This window comes from Pezoporus flaviventris, unplaced genomic scaffold, assembly GCF_033815535.1.
Source record: "Pezoporus flaviventris isolate CSIRO_AGI_PZ_B2104156 unplaced genomic scaffold, CSIRO_AGI_Pfla_v1 ptg000063l, whole genome shotgun sequence".
Taxonomy (NCBI): domain Eukaryota; kingdom Metazoa; phylum Chordata; class Aves; order Psittaciformes; family Psittacidae; genus Pezoporus; species Pezoporus flaviventris.
The window spans coordinates 9579619-9599308 of record NW_026892611.1 but is presented as its reverse complement, the minus strand read 5'-3'; the positions used below and the strand labels follow the sequence as shown (position 1 = coordinate 9599308).

General features: G+C 42.0%; 1 protein-coding gene across 1 annotated transcript; it reads right to left on the bottom strand.

Annotated features, from left to right (window-relative positions):
• Positions 1–1075: 1075 nt before the first annotated feature.
• Positions 1076–18504, bottom strand: CA4 (carbonic anhydrase 4). The gene is made up of 8 exons (XM_061470519.1): positions 18089–18504; positions 7441–7494; positions 6821–6991; positions 4005–4162; positions 3261–3353; positions 2931–2994; positions 2294–2457; positions 1076–1281 (listed from the first exon to the last, which is right to left on the bottom strand). Exons 1-8 carry the CDS (start codon positions 18144–18146, stop codon positions 1093–1095), a joined length of 951 nt encoding a protein of 316 aa, XP_061326503.1. The 5' UTR covers positions 18147–18504; the 3' UTR covers positions 1076–1092.
• Between the last annotated feature and the right edge of the window lie 1186 nt (positions 18505–19690).

Sequence of the window (19690 nt, the reverse complement as noted above, 5' to 3'; positions counted from 1 at the left end):
CATTTCCCAATATACTGAGGTTTTCTGTAAGTAAATGAGTAAGGCCTGAAGAAAACAGTTCAAATCGCAATCTTCTTGGGAAATCTCCGGATCTCAACCATATGTCAATATTGCAGGTATGTTATTATTGAAAAAAAATAAAATCAAGAAGGAAATGTTCACACTGAAATGTTCAAACTAGCAGTTCAAAACTTCCAAAATGTGGCACTGCAAAGAGGCATTTCTTGCACTGTCCCATTTTTAGGCAAATGAAAGCTGTAAAGGATCATCAAAGTCTCATGCTTCAAACGCAGTCCTCCAAAGAGAAGGAATTTCCACAGATGTGCAAGGGTTGAGCTTCCCTTTCTCTTTCTAGCACATCATATTGGCCACGGGCATCGCAGAGAAGGATGCTGTACTAGGCTGAATAAATAAGCTTAATAGAGAAACCTGAAATCCAGAATCAGCAGATTAGGTGAAAGGAATCCAGTATCCTTATCTAAAAATTAACTTTAGATATTCTGAAGGAAGAAGAGGGGGAAATTGTGTTAGTACAGATGAGATTTGTCCCATATCCTTCACTAGGCAGGATGACAAGATGTTGCTCAATTATGTGTGAGCACTTTTTCTTTCCTCTGTATTGTACCTTCACACAGGACAATGTAGGGATTGTAAGAATTACTCCACATGTTACCGTCTTCCTGGTTTGCAGTGCTGAATGTAAACGTGCTCCAACCAAAATCCTTCATAGGCACTTCAGAGCAGATTCCTCTTGAAGGTCCTCTGTGTAGCTTGTAAAGTGTCCTTCCAGTATTGTGTTAGAGCTGCAGGCTTGCAGATAATCCATCCTAATGTTTTCTTTAAATCTTTCTTTGTTTTAAATTTGAATCTTCATAGCTTTATCTTACAGTTCCTTTGAATTCTTGTGATTTAGTGCAATGGGTTTCACTGTGTGTAAGAGCAGCAGCAGAAGTCCTTGGTTAGTGTCTGGAGGAAGACAAGGTTAAATTCTGTATTGAGATATGATTCATGAGTTGACAGGCTACTTGATGCAAAGAACCAACAACAGTAACAACAAAAAAAACACAACTCCAAAAATGAGGTAAGAAGTGTTCATTGGGAAAGAGAACTCAGGATGTACGTAAGCATCAGGACCAACATTAAAACCTTAGCAGCAGGCAGGAGCATGCTGGCACTGGACCAGTACACCTTGCGCTCGTTCAGGAGCTGAACAGGCCGGAAGTTTTCAGTCATGTAAGTTGAGTTCCTCCCATCAAAGTGGAGTGTTGAGAACTGAGAAATCTGCAGGCATCAAAGAAAAAGATTGTTAAATCCTCTTTCCATAGAACGCTATAAATCTATAGTGCCTTAGTCTGGTTTTGAACTGTATGGATGCATGAACCTTGCAGGAAACAAGGTGATGGAGGCTACTGCCAGACGTCACCAACACTTGACTTCTTGGAAATCACGGGCACTTCCTTTCTGTGTGAGCCAAATGCTTTGTCCAGCTCAAGGAGCTGGTTACACCAGTCCTCGTGACGCACATAGTCCTGTCCTTGTCCGTCATATCCCAGTGACACCAAGAGAATTAGGGTTTCTTTCTTTGCCTCAAATTTCTGCCTGTTGCATCATGGTGCTGGCCCAGAGCGAGCAGGTGCTCACTCTTGTGCACTGTGCTCTTCTGGCTGTGTGTGGCTGAGCATTGCTGTGTGACTGAAGTGACTATGAGCACACTGCAGGTAGGAACTAAACCACAGCTGCTGGCTGTTGGCCAGGCTGTGCTGGCTGTAGTACTGCTGCGAGTCCACTCCAGGACATCCGAATTTCTTAATCCTGTACTGTATTTTCGAGACAGTCACGATTCAGTCTCCTGTTCCAACCTCTAGGACAAACACGGATTGATTAAAGCTGATGCTGATAGACTCAAAGTTTGCATTTTGAAGTATTCTGTTCTGATATTTACCCCACTAGGAGAAAAGAAGTGGGACTTGGGAGTGAGCAGATGACAGCAGTGGAAGTGCTGCTGCTGAAGCACTCGGCTAGGTGTTTACCTGTGGGATTTCTTTGGCTTTCTTTTCACATCGTCATTTCCCCTTCCTTCCCCTTTCCTGCCATTTTTTGAGGGATGATTTAATAGGGTCAAAAAGCTGTCACGAGGGACTACGTTTTGGCTAATGTCAAGCACGTGTGTGTGTGTCATAGGAAGAAAGCAGTGGAGCAGCTAACAAGTCTGGGTTAAATTGTGTGACTGAGCAGGCAGCCAAAGGGCAACCAACCATCAGCAGATCTTCCAGGCTACCCTTCTGTGCCTTACCTGAGAAACACTGAGCTCAACTGGCTTCTCAAATATGGTCCAGATGACACCCTCATAGCAGTCAGGAGTGGTGAGGGAGCCCTCATACCGATAGTACCTGCCAAGGTCTTTCTCAGGTGGGAGAAGAGAGCTCAGTGGCAAAGGGTCCATCTGTGCCGTTTGCCCTAGACAAACCACATGGAAATGTCTCTTGTAACAAGCACAGCTCCGGCTGTTGTTCATCTTTGTCTTCACCTGTGGCTGGCACTTACCGCTGCGTAAAGCCCCATCCCCACACGTGCTCCCCACGAGACCAGGGGCAGCCGCACCGAGCTGAAATCCCCGAGTGCCCGCTGCAGGAGCACATGTCACACACAGCTCTGTCAGCACTCTGCGTGATTCGCTTCTCACTTTGTTTCCTTCTGCAGAAGCAGGAGGACTCATTCTGGCCCAGTGCGGGGAGGGGGGGTGGTTCTTCACTGCAAACATGGAGAAAGAGATTTTCTCCATCTGTGATGCTCTGAGTGCTTGACAAACTTCTGTCTTTTGGCTGTGACTTTCAAGTAGCAATATCTACTGTAGGTATGACAGGATTGGACCATGAACTGCTCAAAATAAATACCTGTTGTGTTTTGACCAACAAACAGAAGTGTCTTACCTTTGTATTTAATATTCTCTAATTCATTTACTAGAGTTTCATAGTTTTTATTTTCTTCTTCAACCTGAAATGGAAATATGTTGATTCCAAATCACGCATTTCTCAACAACTGGTTGCTTTGAATTGTGAATAAGACAGAAAAGAACCATGAAGCTGAAAGATAACAGCAAGATGAATGCAGAAAAGGGTAAAGGAATTAAGTGCTTGTCCTAAATGCCTGCAGAAGATAGAGAGACCAAGGTTTTGGATTACCATAACGTTAACACAATTGATGACTCAGCCAAATCGCTGGTGTATTTGAGATGGGCAATTACAAAACTGGCGACATACCTTTACAAAGAAGGCCAGCACAGCCACACCATCCTCGGTTTTCTTCGCTTCTGTTACATCTGCAACATCTTCTCGTATGTGGACAATATGAAGCTGTAACCCAACAGTAAAGGCCATTTATTGTTCATTTTCCTCTACAGTTCAGTGGTGGAAAGGCAGCCTGGCTGCTTCTTTGCACCTGTGCTGCAGCAGGGCCCAAGCTGCTTGGCTGGTCACAGGCTGGGAACCAGCAGCTCAAAGTCCTTGGCCTGAGGCAGGAGCTAGCAGTAAATGTAATTTGAAGCCAGCATTCATCAACAATGGCTTCATGGATTTTTACATCATGGTTTGAAAGGGGATCGTTTTCTTCCACTAATCCATGTGTATCGGCACTGGCACTTTGTCTTGCCTCGAAGAGAATATATTTTTTTGGTTGCACAGGTCAACTCATGGCTGCAGTCCCAGAAATTAATATATAATCTGGATAAGCAGCCTGAGAGTGTAATCAGACTGTATAGACTTTGAAATGTTTCTCCTCCCAAAAGGCAATATAACTCCAGATTTATCATGTGTCCTGTGCCTTTGCTATGCAAAAGTAGCGTGAGTCCTGATGTTGTCACTTGTTTAGCAAACAAGGTGTCCTCAGTTCTTTATTTCTACTGTTGGGGTTTCATAGGAGAGCTAGCCAATGGTTTTTGTGCACCAGTATCTTACATAGCCAAAGTTCTTGAGTAAAAGCAACAATCCAAAACCAGTCTCACCTACCTCCATGGCTTGTTTTTCTCCATCTATGCTGTGCTCTGACCCAGGAAGGTATCGCTGCACACCGGGGGCTCCCCAGTGCAAATGAAATTCTATCGCCTTGTATTTTCTTCCCAGACCTCCACCTCCAATTTTAGGGGATGTGCTTAATGTTACTTTAACTGGGGAAAACAAATAAGTTGTTAAAAAAAACCCAAAGAGATCATACATTAATAGTACAGGAGAGTAGAGGGATGTATGATCTTGAGATTCAAACGTCTCCTGAAGTCCTGAGTGCACCAGAAGCTGAGCACTGACAAAAGGCTGGCTGAGATTAATTTGAGATGAAAAGGAGAAATATCATAGTCCACTTCCCAGTAACATGCAACAGCATTTGGGCATCCCTTTATAGCATAGGACTTGGAGCTTCTGTTCCCACTTCTACCTAGGATTAGCCCTGTGGACCTGAATGACCCGTGTAGAGCCTTACTTGCTGGAGAGCTGAGCTACCCATTACTTCATTTGAATAAATACAATAAATTTGATGATACTTGTTTCCCTTTATAAAATGGAGGAAAAGGACAGAGAGCTTCTTTGGGTTGTTCCAGGGGAAGGGATTTGTAGGATTTTACAGCATCCTTTGGCATATCCTTTGGCATATATCATCAGCTAATCGCATTTGGAAGAAACCAGGGTAATGGACTGTCTTTGCTTGATTGCACTGAGGGGATTTGTAGGGATTTGTTCACTGTCATTATAACCCCAGGAGTAAGAACTACTCAGACCTTTCAGAAGACCCTATATTCTTTCATTTTATTGTCTAGGGGAACACCCTATGTCAAAGTATTCTTAAAAGTCATCTTGACCATGGTTTATTTGATTTTTAAGCATCTTCTTATCTTCTATTGTCTGCACTGTAACATTTGTTCTAGTCAAGGTTTAAAGATACTCTCATCTGTTTTAGAGTAGTGTTGCAACTTCAGCCTAAGCATCTAAGTCATTACATCTATTTGATGTAATGCTTGATCTGTTGTTAACAGCAAAACACATTTTCTTAGGAGCTAATTTTCTAGTTATAAATTGCCATCACTTCCTGCGCTTGCGACATTTGTGATGTATTTTGTAATGTTTAGACTTCTACATTAAGCACAGTACTTCTCTTTCCATAGGAAAGACTGCTTTAACCTGGATCGAAGCCCCAGAGATTTCATTTCTGTTCTGAATTCCAAATGAACTGGAAGCCTGTGTGAGTCAGTTTTCTTTTTTATCTGTAAATGGATGAGTAACATATCTTTGTGGGCTTTGTTTATTTAGATTGTAGACCTTGGAGACACTGACCTTTGCTGTCTGCACATCACAGACCATAATGGTAGTCTAATCTCACGCAGAGCTTCTAATTGCAGCTGTAGTTTAAGCAATAGCAATTCCAGTTTTGTACTCATTTTAGCACAGGAATTGGTTGCCCTCAAAAGGAAGAAATTTTAAAAGCCCAGACTGAAAAACTAATTCTTTTGCATGGCTGTAAAAGACGAGAGATCTGACCCATCCTTATGAATGCGAAGTGTTGTGTGAAAGAGATTTCTATGCACAGCCACTGTAATGGGGAGATTCTAGAATATCATTCTATAATGGAAAAGCCACTAACCCATACACTAGTGAAAAGTCAAGATATGTATTTTTCTTATGGTCTGTCAAACTACTGATGTTTTAAACTAGAATCTCTGGCCCTGAAAACCTACCCAGCTCTTTGCCTTCTTCCCTTTCTATTTTATAATAAGGAAATATTTGCCATTTGCAGCTTTCCATTTTAGGGATTTAGCAGTTAAAAACCCCAAACCATCAAAGATCTTAAGAACACTTATAGAATCATAGCATCCCAGAATCCCAGACTGATTTGGGTTGAGAGAGACCTTAAAGCTCATCCAGTTCCCACTCCCTGCCCCGGGCAGGGACACCTTCCACTAGGCTAGGTAGCTCCAAGCCCGTCCAACCTGGCCTTAAACATTTCCAGGATGGGGCACAGGTAGATGTTATATATAGATAATGTTAAAAAAGAAAAAAAAAAGGATAACAGATTTATTTCTAAAGTTGAAGTAATTCAGTATAATATTGTTGAAGTGCCATCATTAGTATTGCTTTTACTGAAGAGAAGTGGAGGAAGTAAAACAGCTCTAAATCACTGTTCACTGATTCACTGTTTACTGATATGCTGTTCACTGAATCACTGTTTATTGAATCAGCAAGGAGCTGATCAGCAAACTCCCATTGGATTACTTTGAGTGCAGAGAAAACGGGGTGAAATCTAAGGAGATTTGAGCTCGTTATTAAAGACCTAGCAGGACACACATGTTGCGAGCCACTAGTTGAATGGCCTTCCCAGATCGTGTTCTTCAGCAGAGCTCTCCTTTGTGTGGAAGCAAGGGTCAAACAGGTCAAGCACAGAAATGAAACCTATAGGAGCATTCAGTAGAAAGCTCTGCCAAACCCGTTGTCCTGAACCCCTACACCTACCCACCTCTGTTCCTAGAGGTTGTTTGATTTAGAGGTTCCCTAAACATCTTGAGTTCTGTTTCTGCACATGCACAGAGCCGCTTTCTGCTGAGATACTCAAGGACCATGTCCGGAACCCCAAAAACTAGGTAATTCCCACAAAGTTCCCAGAAAGCCTTGGATCAGAAGGTATTCTGAATGTTTAACTTCTGAAATACAGGGGTGCTCTCTTAATTCGGCTTACTTGCTTCTAAGTAGCAGTAGTTATATCTAACCTTGCCCACGGTGAATGCATGGTCCCAAGAAGAGGAACAAATAAATCCCATAACAACATATTTGACAGTACTTGCCTGTATGTCCGTTGTTTTCTATGTTCCATTTCGAAGACCCCTTCACATCATACCCTTCAAAATTCAGTGGCTTAAGGTTTTTGTCATAGGTGACATTTTTGGTGACAATATTGACAGGTGACTGTTTGTTCCCTTTGCAGACGGCATCTGTTAGATACCATTCTTGAGGAGCTGTGTAAGGATGAAGAAAAGAATTTCTTTCTGTAGACAGCAAATCCTTGATAACCCCAAATCACCCAACAGTCAATTTGTTCTTGCTTGGGAAATTGGGAACATCTTTGAAGAAAAGGTCTTTATGTTGGAATGCAATCCAGCACCTTTCTTAGCATGTTATTTTTGTGGATTTAAAATACTCATAGGTCATAGGGTTTTAAAATAGAAATACTTTGTAGCATCATCCGTGGTTGAAACAAAATTAATATTTAGCCCCAAACACCGCTATCTTCAAAATGCCATTCTTTAGGTACCCTCTATAGCACTTACATTTACATTTAACATGATCATGCAGCGTTAAATGAGGAGTTGCGTGAATTTTTGCATTATTTCTATCAAGAAGCCCTTTGCAAAAGAGAAGAATCCAAGCACTAACGGGACTGGGAAAGTGAACTGTTGAGCAGTACCTTCGCAGGATGGCTGTGCGCACTTCTGTGACTGATAGCACCAGTGGTGTCCAACTACAAAGAAAATAGAACCATCAGGTGTTAAAAATCAGATGAATGGAAAGCTGCAGATGGGAATGGATTTGTAACTTGTGATGCTGACACAGTGATGACCGGGCACACAGCTTTGACAATGTCTTGGTATTTTCTGCCCGATTCTATTAGAGAAAGATGTTTCATTTCATAAATACATAACCAATGGCTGGTAAGAGGTGAGTGCTTCAGCTGGAAAGACATCTTCAGTTGCTAGAGATTTCTTAGCAGTATGAAGCACACCATCCGGTGAGTCTAGCTGGGTTTTAGCATCAAATAATCCAGATGAAAGCATCAGAATCCTGCAGTGAGTAGCTCTGGCCTCTCTCTGGATCTCCTGTCTTTAATGCATCAGTGTATACCTGTTAGTATTCCTTCCAAAAACTAGCAGGAAGTGTTAGAACGCTATCTAGGTTGCAGTTCTGAATAATGTGGGTTTGAAACCTTGGCTTTGGTAGCTCCTTGAGCCAAAAGTTCCACATCTGAATATATGCAGTGTTAAATAAATTTCCTTACATCAGCTCTGCACTTGCCATCCTTCCGCATACTTGTAAATTCACGTATGCAGGATGACTTCCCTCACTGTTCCAAAAACTATTTTAAAAACGACTTGGTGCAATAAGGAATTTTGGGGAATGCAGGGTCTCATTTCCCAAAAGACATGAAGAATCTTTAATTCAGCTGAGCTGTGATCCCACACTGATGCCTGCAGAATTCTTCAATAGAACATCTTAATCTTACTTCTTCATTGTCAGAAGAAAAGGAAATTCAGAGGAAGAGCTGATTTAACTGAAGTATCTGGTCAGGAAAGTAAGGACTATTAGATCTATGCTTCAGTGGCTGTTCATGACAGTTACAACGTTTAAACGGACTTTAACAGGAGCAGTCCTCTTTTCTGTTTAATCCATAACAATTCAAAACCTCTTTTAATCATGATTAATACTACAGATTCTGTTGGCCTATGGTTTGTGAATTATAGACATTTTAACCAATGGCTAATCAATTCTAGGGGTTATTATGGAGAAGACCTGTCATTTGATTGCTAATTGCCATAATTTGTGATCTTTTATAACACATCTGCTGGAAGGTTCATAACTGCTTCTAACGCCTTCATATCAGTAGCACGGCAATACCATCCATCTGGTCAGTATTCAGCAGCTATAAGTAGATAGCAAATGTGACTAGCTTTAACATCTGAGGGACACTTGGGTGAGCTTGTAGCCTGAATATAATATATTAAATATATAAAATTAATATATCTAATATAATAATATATTAAATTTAATTTATAGTTTTACTGTTTTAATATTTTAATTCTAAATAAATATATAAAATAATGCTGTTTCAGTTCATCTCTCACAAAAATTTATGCTGAAAACTCTGAATAATGTTGACTCTTTCTGGTTTAGCAAACATCTAGCGCTACTGAGAAGAAAGGTAAAGAGCATCGCTACATTTGTGATGTAAGTGCACTGATTTCTACGTTGTTGGGCCATTAATGTTTTGTAATGACCAGAAAACTGGTTTTGACAAGGATTTAGTTTTTGACTCACTTCTAAACACACTCAAAACTCAGCCTTCGGACCTGCCATTTCTCAAATGGATTGTTGCATTTTCTCAGGCCTGGGTACACAAGACAGAGGCCAGACCTCCAGCAGCACGGAGCGGAGCAGTTTCTCATCTCCACTGGGGAACGACCACAAGTTCCAAGCACAGAATGTCACCAAGTCACTGTTCTAATCCATAAATGCCTAACAAATGCCAGGTAAGCCAATCTTCACAGCGCTTGGTTCTGTTTCATACGTGTTAGTGTTTGCATGGGTGAATGACTACAGACATGTTTTTGGCAACTGCTCTAGACGAGTGGTCAGTGTGTGCTTTAACAATAGCTGCACCAGCACCCTGTGATTGGGAGTGCTCTTTCTTTGTGAGTTATATGTGCATGAACCTTCAGGAACAAAAGTGCTGCTCTGCAGGAGCAACCTGGATGCAAATATTGGAAGGTGGTAGCATATATGCAGCATGAGAGGAGAGTTACCAGCAAAGATCTGGTCTCAAAGTTGCTGGGGTGTGAGTTAAACCAGGGACGAAAGTCCTCAGGTGAGGAATCAAGGTCGATGGAGGTATTCTGGTCTGTTTACTATAACTTCTTGGAACAAGGTCTGCTGTTCTGGGCTTGTACAGTGCCTTGCACAATGGGAGTGTGATCGTGACTTAGACATCAAAGCATTACTGTAATGCAAATCAGATTTCCCGGTCAATATGATTCACAGTTAGGAGTAAGTGCAACGAGTTCATTGGGTGCAAGGTTGTGGAGCTCTTGGACCATGACCACAGAACCCTGAAAATCAAAGACAACCACAGGAACCACCGAGGGAAGGTAAATACCACCAAATCACATTGTTAGTGGTCCTGACGTGGTGTCTCTGTACCAGAGGAATGAAATGGAAGTGGGTTATGGAGCCTTTCATTGCTGTGTCTGGGTCCAGCCCTTCTCAAACAAAGCAAAGCTGACTTTTTACTAGCTGGTAGGTGTTCAGCAGGCTCATGCCTCAGGAGACTGAAGCATAACCACGCTCAAAATGCTTCAGCCTGAACGGCAAGACGATGGGGAGAAAGAGTTTAAAAAATTAAAGATAAAGAATCCAGCCTTCAGGTGGCCGCTGCTGCCTTGCACCCAGCACTGGGAGTATTCTTCCCTTCTGTCAAATGCAGCGTGCACCCAATGATTGGTGTCTGATCTCCGTGAGCTTCCTGCAAAGTTCCTAATGTCTACAAACTAACAAAAATGAAGTGTTTTTCTATCAAGCACTTACCACAGTTGTGGTTTAGAAGGTGGGATGGTATCAGTGAAGTAGAACAGGTTATAAATTCAGCAGTTCATAAGAAAAAGGTTAAATTTTAATAAGTAAGCTAATTAAACATTGCAGAATGCAAACAATGGTTTAATGTTCATTGGGGATGGGATTTTTCTTCTGATTGGTGGTAATATAACATTAGAGAGCAGGATCTTCTCTGCAGATGCTGCTCAGGAGGAATCAAACTGTTTCACTTGCAAGGATTTGGATTTGTTTGAGTCAGGTGCGATTCCTCCGTGCATATAGAGAGCTTGTATTTACAGTGCTCCTTTTCCCCCCTGGGCTTTATAGCTTTATTTCTGAAGCACGAAGGAAAGGTACTTGTCACATCCAGTCAGTTGTCTGTGGTCTTAGGCATGATTATGCCCCAAGGTATGTTGTCTAGTCTAGTTTTAATTGTCTGAGCGGCTCCTACCACTTCCCTTAGGAGACTTCTCCACAGTCTATTAGCCTCCACTGTCAGGAAATGCTTCCTGTTGAATAGCTTATATTTTCCACTTGCTTATCTGCATCCCATCGCTCCTAGAAATATCACTGAACCACCCTAAGCAATTCTTTTCCCTCGATGTTTACAGCGTTCAAATATTTCCTTCATAATCTGTAATTTCTGTTCTTCCTTCATCCATCCTCTGCCCCACCTCTTGATATGCCCTTCACCTTTCCACCGTTTCCACCCCAGAGCTCCTCATCTCTCTTTCTCTGAAACCCATTTCTTACGGGGACCCTGCACATCTCTGATCCCTGCAGTCCTCTCACCTGGCTGTTCTTCCCATCAAACCTCAGCTCCCCCATTCTTTTTCCTGTTGTTTCTTTTATTGCCTGGAAAAAAAGCAGCAGAAAGGGGAGGGTTTTGTGGTTTGAGGTTTTTTGTTCAGTCTGTAGTTGAGTTGCTGAAACCACTGCTGTGATATGAGCTGCCCTGGAGAGTTTCATAGCTTACTCCTTGCTGGTATGTGTGAATCGAGCCATGAGCATTCATACCTTGCTCAGCATAGTATTAGATACTAGACAAGAGTTCCAAAAGCTCCTTGCCTAATTGGCATTAAATAGAGACATTTGCACTGTTGTTACTATTGGAAGTAATATAATTCAGTATATATGTGTATATATATATATATATACCTGGCCTTAACAATTGCTATATTATCAACTGTATCTGGCTATGAAATCAAGAACCCATAATACAATGTAAGTGGTGATGCACCTTGACTTTACTGGGGTTTAGTTTAGAGTAGGGCTGAACTAGGCTGAAGGCCTCCTCTTCCTTCCCAAGGTTCAAGACAGTTAAATTTAGGGAGTCTCTCTTGGCAAGTAAGCAGTCCTACTTATCTCTGTTTCTTCCTTGTCAAATTTACAACTGGTTTCCTGACCAAAGCTGGTTTTTAGCACCAGAATAGCTGGAAAACAATGCTATTACGTCTTGTTTTCATTTTATTGTGAATGTTTTCAATTGTTTTAGCTATCAAGCCTAGCTCGGGAACTTGAGGCAAAAGAATTCCTTCAGCTGAGAACTCCCTCTTCTGTTCACTTACGCAGCTGGATGGAGGACAGTGCTTCTGGCTGGAAGCCAGGCTGTTGGCAATTTGCCGATGTGCTATTGTGTGATCTAGGAAAAGACCCTTAAGCCTTTTTGGATCATGGTTACATTGCCTGAATTCCATAAAAGTTCCTAAATCTTCTTTGTCCTACTTGTTCCCCGCTTACTGCCCTACTTGGACCTACTGAGTTGCTGCTTGGAAGCCCTCATCTCCGACTCGGTGCCATTGGACAGGTGGTACTCAGGCTAGCTGAAAATTGCCCTTTTTATTTGTCCATTTACACACAAAAACTTACTGAACCAGGTTTTGTCCTGCCCAATAAAGCGGTTTGAAACATATTGATTTTGTATGTTGATGGTTAGCTGTTTTTATTAACTATATTTAATCTCCTGAAGTGTGAATGACCTTTATGCCGCTAATAGCCTGAAGTAGAGGCAGTAAGAATATCCTCTGTTACGTTTTACTGACAACCCCTTCTCTGTCCCTGACTGCCTCCTTTGTTCGTCCCTTTAGATCTCTTGTCACCCTCTTTCAGCCATGTCCTCACTGACAATCCATTGTTTTCTGAGGCACACAGCTGATAGCGCTCCCGCTGCACTGCTGCTTTTCAGAAAGCCCAGGCTGCCCCGAATGCCATAGCTCTCATTACAGCTCTACTGCCCACCCGTTTCCAATCCACCCCAAAAATCCCCTGTAACCACTGGCTCTGCAGCCTGGCCTTTTCTATGAAAATGGCAAAACCTAGTTTTGCTTGTGGTATATTTTTAGCTTCAGTTTGTGTTGGGTTCACTCTATTTTTAGCTTGCTGTGTAAAACTTACTATCTTTAGTACAAAAGACAAAGCAACTTCAAAACAAGTGGGCTCTGTCTTTCTAATTGAGCTTGCTGAACACAATGAACATATATACATAAAAGTCTATTTATACGTTCTTAAGTATTATGCATCCTCAGGAAGTCCTGATCAACTACTTTGATAGGCGAATGCAGTTCCAAATGTCTGCTTCTGGATTGATGTATCTCAAACCATGTCAAAACAAGTGTTTGTGATCATTCACGTCTCTTCTAGTCACTTTTACCTGGAACTTCTAATAATGACACACATCTGTATGTATTCCAAGGTATTATTGGGAGCTGACCTTGAAAATAAGCTTTATTGCAGGAGTGCAGCATTACAAGTAAACGTACCTGATTAGAGCCCAGTGTTTATAATCTGCACGTGTAGCCATGAATCACATGCTGAATTGAGCTCTCTGTAATACATATAAACTGAAGGAAAAACCCAGAGATCGGAGGATTCTAGGTATGCCCTATAAACATTTGCAAACTACTTCCTCTGTGTCAGAGAGTGAGGGAAATGTTCTCAGCTGTGACCTGTGGTACTGTTGTAGCCTCTGTCATATATATGCGTCCTCATAAATTTGCTGTATCAAAGCAGGAAGCTGGCTTTTAATACAAACTGAGTATCCAGGGCTAAGGTGATTTGCTTCTGTGGAGTATTTTGCTTTGCTTTGTTTAATAAGAATAAAATTCAAAAATATTTCTCTTCTTTTTAAGTATTTTTAAAGTGTAATTCACGCTATTTTTGGCTTTCCTTTTGTACTCTTTTGTGCTGGGTTTATGACAACTGATCCTATGGCTGCAAATGCAACTAAAAAGCTAGTAACAGGCCATTAGATATATCGTGCAACATAACAAAGCTTCTCCTGCAATGCCATTAACAGGGAAAAAAGCCTGTTCGCATGGAGACAGGCACCCAGCTGAAGAGCTGGACCTTGCAGCAGGAAAGCACCTTGGCTTGGAAGCTGGAGAAGGACGAGGTGATGCAGCACATTGCAGTTCTGCATGAGCTCAGCTAAACAGTGAGTTAATACAAATTGATGACAGCGGAGTGTACTCATGCTACTCAGGCTGATCCTTAGATGGAGCTTTCGTAATGTGATTGGGTCCACCGTGTACGTGGAAAATTGCCCCCTCACTGCTTGTCACCAAAGCAGGCTGCAAACCAGTGAACAATGATTTTTGAACTTGGGAGCTGTGATATCCTTGGGTGCATCAGCCTTGGTCTGCTCAAGAACCCTGATGCTTGTTGAAGCATCGCACCGATGTATGCTGCCTTAGGCGCAGCATAGAAACACAAAGCAGGGGTCATCTCCCCTGGGGCATCAGCCATTCACCTCTGCACACTATATGCACTCTTCAGCAGTTCAGAAGCCATGCAGGGAGGAGGCACATCTCATGCCCCTGCACTGGATTCATACGTGGTGGAGGTGGGCTTGTAACACAGGTATGTGTAATTCTCTAAGAGGAAGTCAGGATCTGCAGGTGAATGCAGATTACAGCAAGATGTGTCTGCACAGTACATTTTCTTCAATAACTTCACATACAGACTAATGTGAAGAGGATTGAGGCATTCCTTGTATGACACAAATTCACCCATTTGTGCAGCTGTATCCGAATGCCACCCCTGGCAGGCTGCAGAAATGTAAGATGTTAAAAACATTTCAAAGCTTATTCCATATATGACTTTAATACTGTCTTTCAGCTGCCTTTCAGGAGTCTTCCAGTGATATACCATGTTGTTTCTTTGCCTGCTGGGCTTGGTTCTGTCCCACAGAATGAAACAGGCAGTTAGAGCTAGCTGAAGAGCTGCTCCCTGTCTCACCTGCTGCTTTGCCACAAGCACTTTGCTGTCTTTTGCTGAATTTTAGTGTCAAAGAGAGAGTGAAATTGTTACAATGCCTTACCACTTTGTGCAGTTATCACAAACTGGGAGAAGAAGTAAGTGTACTCTGAGATTACAGGACTTTCATCTTTAGATATCCTGGGCAAGCACTCTGTCCATTCTTCTCTCAGGCTTAAAACCCCTCCAATTGCAAGACTGTGAATAAACCCCAGCTCACCGTAACTGGCCCTCTTACAGAGTTTGCTTGCTAAAATTTGATTGCAGGATCAGTGTTTAATGGGAAAGGAGAAAAACCTCAGAGTTTCAAAGATATTAAGTACTCAGTGCTGCTACAGGTTCAGCACAGATGATGCAGATAGAAAACTCTGCTACCTGGAGCCTGCTTGTGCAGTTTACACAGCTATATGGAGAGGGGAGAGCACAGAGCAGTGTCAGTGGATGTCTCTTGCTCTCCGTGCACACTCAGCAGCCTGACGAATGTGAGCTCTTGTTTCTTTTGCATACAGTGGATCTGCCAAGGGTGGCATTCACTGGTATGTATGGACGATGGCAGGCAGACTCAGATAAGCCTCTAAATCTATTTCTGCAGCTTGAATTATTACAAGGAAGGAAAAGGAGGAAGCCCAAAGCAAAGTATCCTGCACAAAGATCATAACTTGAGATCAAGCTGAGATAACTGAGGTAACTGCTGTGAGATAATGTCAGTGATAGGTTGTCAGTTATATTTAATCATGTGCCAGATTATGTGGGTGGAGGGAGTGAAATTCAGGCAATCCGTAGCTCCTAAAGCACCTATGGATTACTGCCCTTTCTATGTGCTAGGTCTTGCCTTGCCGCTCTTCTTCGTCTTTCTTAAACTGAAAAAGCAACTTTTCATCCTAGAGTGCATCTAAGGAGACCAGCATCCCACTTTTGCCAACCCTAAAATTAATCTGAAATACAACTATGTGTACAGCCTATGCCATTAGAACTGGAAGTGGAAGAAGTTGCAGCATCTTGTTTTACGCTACTTAAGGAGGTACCAGTTATACCTTGTGTCTGAATGGCCCTGAGCAAACATCAGACTGAGAATTGATGCTGACAATGTCAATGTCAGCACGGGGATGTGAATATTTGGTTTGTGAAAGTTAGAAGTATGTCAGTAAAAATACAGAAAATCGAAGGAATCATGTTCTATCATGCATCAGTCCTTGGAGCAGAAGAGCAAGGACTGTGGGAAAATGCCTTATCATGGCTATGAAAAAGGTTCAAACATGCTGGAGTTCATCCTGTTCCTCTTAAAGAAGGTTTTTATCAGTAACACTTGGAGCTTGCTGTCACCCTACCACAAGGCTTCTAGATGGAGATTTATTACTGTCCTCTGCAACTGTTGTTCTCTGAATGGCCCTAGACTGAATCTGCCATTAAGAAAACCTCTTTCTCAAAAGGTTTGGAATATTGCAGACATTCTGCCTCTCTTCTAATAGCAGTACCAGCGGGTCATTGATCTCTTAAAGGAATCAAGCAAGCCATTTGAGGTGCATCAGTGCAGCTATTAATGGAATATGCTGAGATCCGTATAAGTCAATGGATGAGATGCTGGTAGAGGGTTCAAGCTAGATGGTTTCTCTTCCTGCTGCTGCTTGATCTCTGGGCAGGTGGCTGCAGCAATGTGCCTCAGTTTCCCTTCTATGGAATGGGGATAATGAAGCTTGCTTCCTTATAAAGCCCTGTAAGGACTATCAGTAATAATTTTATCACAGAGGAGCTGTGATAGTGAGACAGATCAAAGCTGAAAGCGATTTGAAAGATAAACAGTTATATTTACTATTTAAGTGCAGTGAATTATGAGGCTGCCCAGATTGGAAAACCAGCCCTGGTGGAGGTCTGTTAGATGAGCTGGTAAGGGGATATTGCTCAAGCTAGCTCTGAGAAGTGACAAGATAGAAACGAAAGGCTTGCTTTCAAACAGGATCCCGTCCAAGTATGACAAAAAATCAGTTAGGCTGATTCGCAAAAGTTGAGGTTTCTTGAAAACTGCTTAGCCTTTAACTCAGCATAATGTATCCTGTGAAACTTCTGCCTCAGGAAAAGGTTTGCATAAGAAGGCTGGGGCGAGAGCCGGTTTCATGCGTATTAATGACTGTGTTGTTTCCTCTGCATTCAGGGGAGAAAGTGGAAATAATCATGGTTGGGGGAAAAAAGCAACAAAAACTTGTTATATCCATTCCTTATCTCACTTCCGTCTGCTCGGGCATTAATTATCACCGCTAATCCAATAAAGCCCATAAAGGATTTCTAAATAAGCCTTTCGAGACCCTGTAATAAATCCCTTCCTAGAGCAGTAAACTGAGCAAAGTGTTAATCAGTCAGTAATCAATAACAAGCAAACACTAGTTGTGGACTTTGGAAAAGCAAAGGTTCGTTGTGTTTCTGTTTACCTGTCCCCCATGGGGGAAGCCTCTGGGGAGAGAATACCTACAGCATACAGACTGAAGAAGAGGGGAGGTATTTGAACCATCAGGTAAGAACCTGGAAAAGGCAAGCTACAGTGTCATGGGTATGGCAAGTTAACTGAAACCAGAGAAATAGAACATGGAAGGGACCCCCCACCCCTGCTTCCCCAGGGCTGAGGCTGTGCTCCTTAAGGCGCTTTCTGAGCACCTCAGACCACTGTTACTTTAAGTCTGACAACTGAATCTTGATCTGCTTTAAAACTGTGTCTCTTTAATAGGCTCTTGGTGCAGTGCTTCCCTCTGATACCACTGATAATATTGTATCTCTTTTTTTTCCTTAATGCAGTCTAGTCTATTTTAGTGCAAACAATAGATCCTTCATTACCTTTAGGAACTGCAGTGTTTATCTTTAATTTTGAGGCTGTGTGCTGATATTTACATAGGAAAGGGGATTTAGTCTATGTTATAGCATTGCTGATCAAATAGAAGCATAAAAATACCCTCTGCATTTTTCAATACTAATTATAGACCGTTATTTAATCCAGGCATCGTAAGTGCATAGTGCACTTATGTACATAGTGCACAGGCTGCAAAAATAGATGGATGTGCTGAGCTAATGCAGCAGCAAAGACATGTTGTTCTTTTTCTCTCAGTGGGCAACCGTAAGATTTTCATCTTCTATCATAAACAGCAAAGCAATATGAGCAGAAAACTAAACCAAGCTACTTGAAGGTTTAAGAGGTTCATAGAAGTTTGATTTTTTAAATGTACAGATGTAGTTCACTATAGAGATCAAGTCAAACCTCATTGATTTTTCTTAGAGGAGGAAGGCAACTAGACTCTCTAAAGGTGAAAAAACCCAAACCCACTCGTTCATTCATGAGAAATCTGTGCTTGATATTTTAGCACAAATAATAAAAGGCAGAGAAATAAATGAAACAATCTTCCTTCGACATATAGAAGAATTAGAGAGTCTGTACGCTGTGTACTGATACTCAGAAACAAATCATAAATAAGAGTAACCTTGGTACATGGGGTTAGAAAGAGCAGACAAGGACTTACCTACTGCCTCTGTCTTGAGAAGGTGCAGGGAGAACAGAACAAGGAACAGCAATTCCATTATCTATTTTAAATAGGCTCAGTGTTGAAACCAGAATTGATTAGACTTCTTAGTATGTGATCATATTTCTGCTCTCAGTTTTATACTGGAGTAAGGAGTCCTGGACAGACCTGAAAGCCATAGCCAGGAAGGTGAACTCCTCCCCTTTGTAATTTCTCCAGATTTACCCTGCTCCTGATTTGCCTAAATGTATTCATTTCTACAAAACTAGTGGCAAAAGGAATAAGGTTTTCTAGCACTAAGCAAGTAGCCCGGAGTGAATACCTGATACTCTGCAACCTAGGCACCTTTAGGAACTTCAAATGCTACATTTTTATGTACTGCCAGCTTTTTTCCTGCCAGCCCACAGGACATTTGATTAATGCGTGCTTTAAGGTTACTGTTTGGCTCCAAAAAACTCCAATGAAACAAACAAAACCCCAGCTCCCTCGCCCCCACTCCCTACCCCACCACCCTCCAAACAGCAGCTCAGCGATGGAGGCGATTGGAGACTGGAAAAGGGGACTGCTGTGTGCAGTAACAGGGAATGTTTCTTAGGTGACAAACCAGCACCTTCCTCATATATGCTTTTGCCCTTTGTGAATTAACAGAAAGGACACCTTTTTCTGCTGTTTGCTTGGTTGGTTTGGCTTCTTTTCTCTTTATTTTTTAATGATACTTTAACTTTCCTGCTTCTGATATTATAGTATCATATACAGATATATCTGATATACATCTGTGTATCAGATAAAATAGATATAAATTTTTATAGTTATACATATTATATCTGGTATACAAATTTTTTTCCTGTCACCTTTGCTTTCCTATCTGAATATTTTAATTCCATGTGTATGATTCAGTGGCAATTCAGGCTTCATGTTCCACAAACAAAGGTGTGTACAGGAAAGTGACACTACCGCTTCTTGCTCGTGGTCATAGACACATTTTCATCTTTCCATTTGGGGCTGGGTTTTGACACAGCTGAGGAAAGCAAAGGAGGGAGTGCAGCTTCTTCTTCCCTTTCCCCATGTGCCTCTCCATCCATGGGGGTGCAACCCACATGCTTGGGTGGGTGCAAGAAGAGGAGGATGCTTGACCCAGTGCTCCCGCATGATGGGCTGGACAGAGTGAAGCAGCATTATGCTGGCTGCATTGAGCCTGCTAAGTCATCCAGCGAGGGCTGAGTTAGGAAGAAGAGCCAAGAAAGTGTTTCTTGCCTTTAGGAAGAGCCGCGGGCTCCCAGGTGAGGAGTATGGCCCTTCTGCTGCTAGTAGTAGGGTCGCACAGGACCGGGACCTGTAATAACAATGGGAAATCTGACAGCTGACTTATGAGCAGGTCTTTTATTCATAAAAAGGATGGCTATAAATAACATTCCAACAATGAAGATTTGCTGGGTAGTGTTTTTCCATCCTGGATTAGGTAGATTAAAGCATGAACAGAAGATGATTTGCCTAGCACATGGTGCTAAGATAAACAGTTGCTGCAGTGACAAGAACAATAAGGGAATTCGTTGCACTTTTTCACTTCCTAGTCTGGCAGCCTCGGTGGGGTTATCTAAGCAA

Bases quoted from the DNA above. Each gene is read 5' to 3' on its own strand.
- CA4 (XM_061470519.1), bottom strand. From the start codon at position 18,146: ATGGAATTGCTGTTCCTTGTTCTGTTCTCCCTGCACCTTCTCAAGACA. The intron at 7,495-18,088 runs GTAAGTCCTTGT...TTTTCTTTGTAG, and splicing joins TCTCAAGACAGAGGCAGTAG to TTGGACACCACTGGTGCTAT. The intron at 1,282-2,293 runs GTAAGGCACAGA...TGATGCCTGCAG, and splicing joins TTGAGCTCAGTGTTTCTCAG to ATTTCTCAGTTCTCAACACT.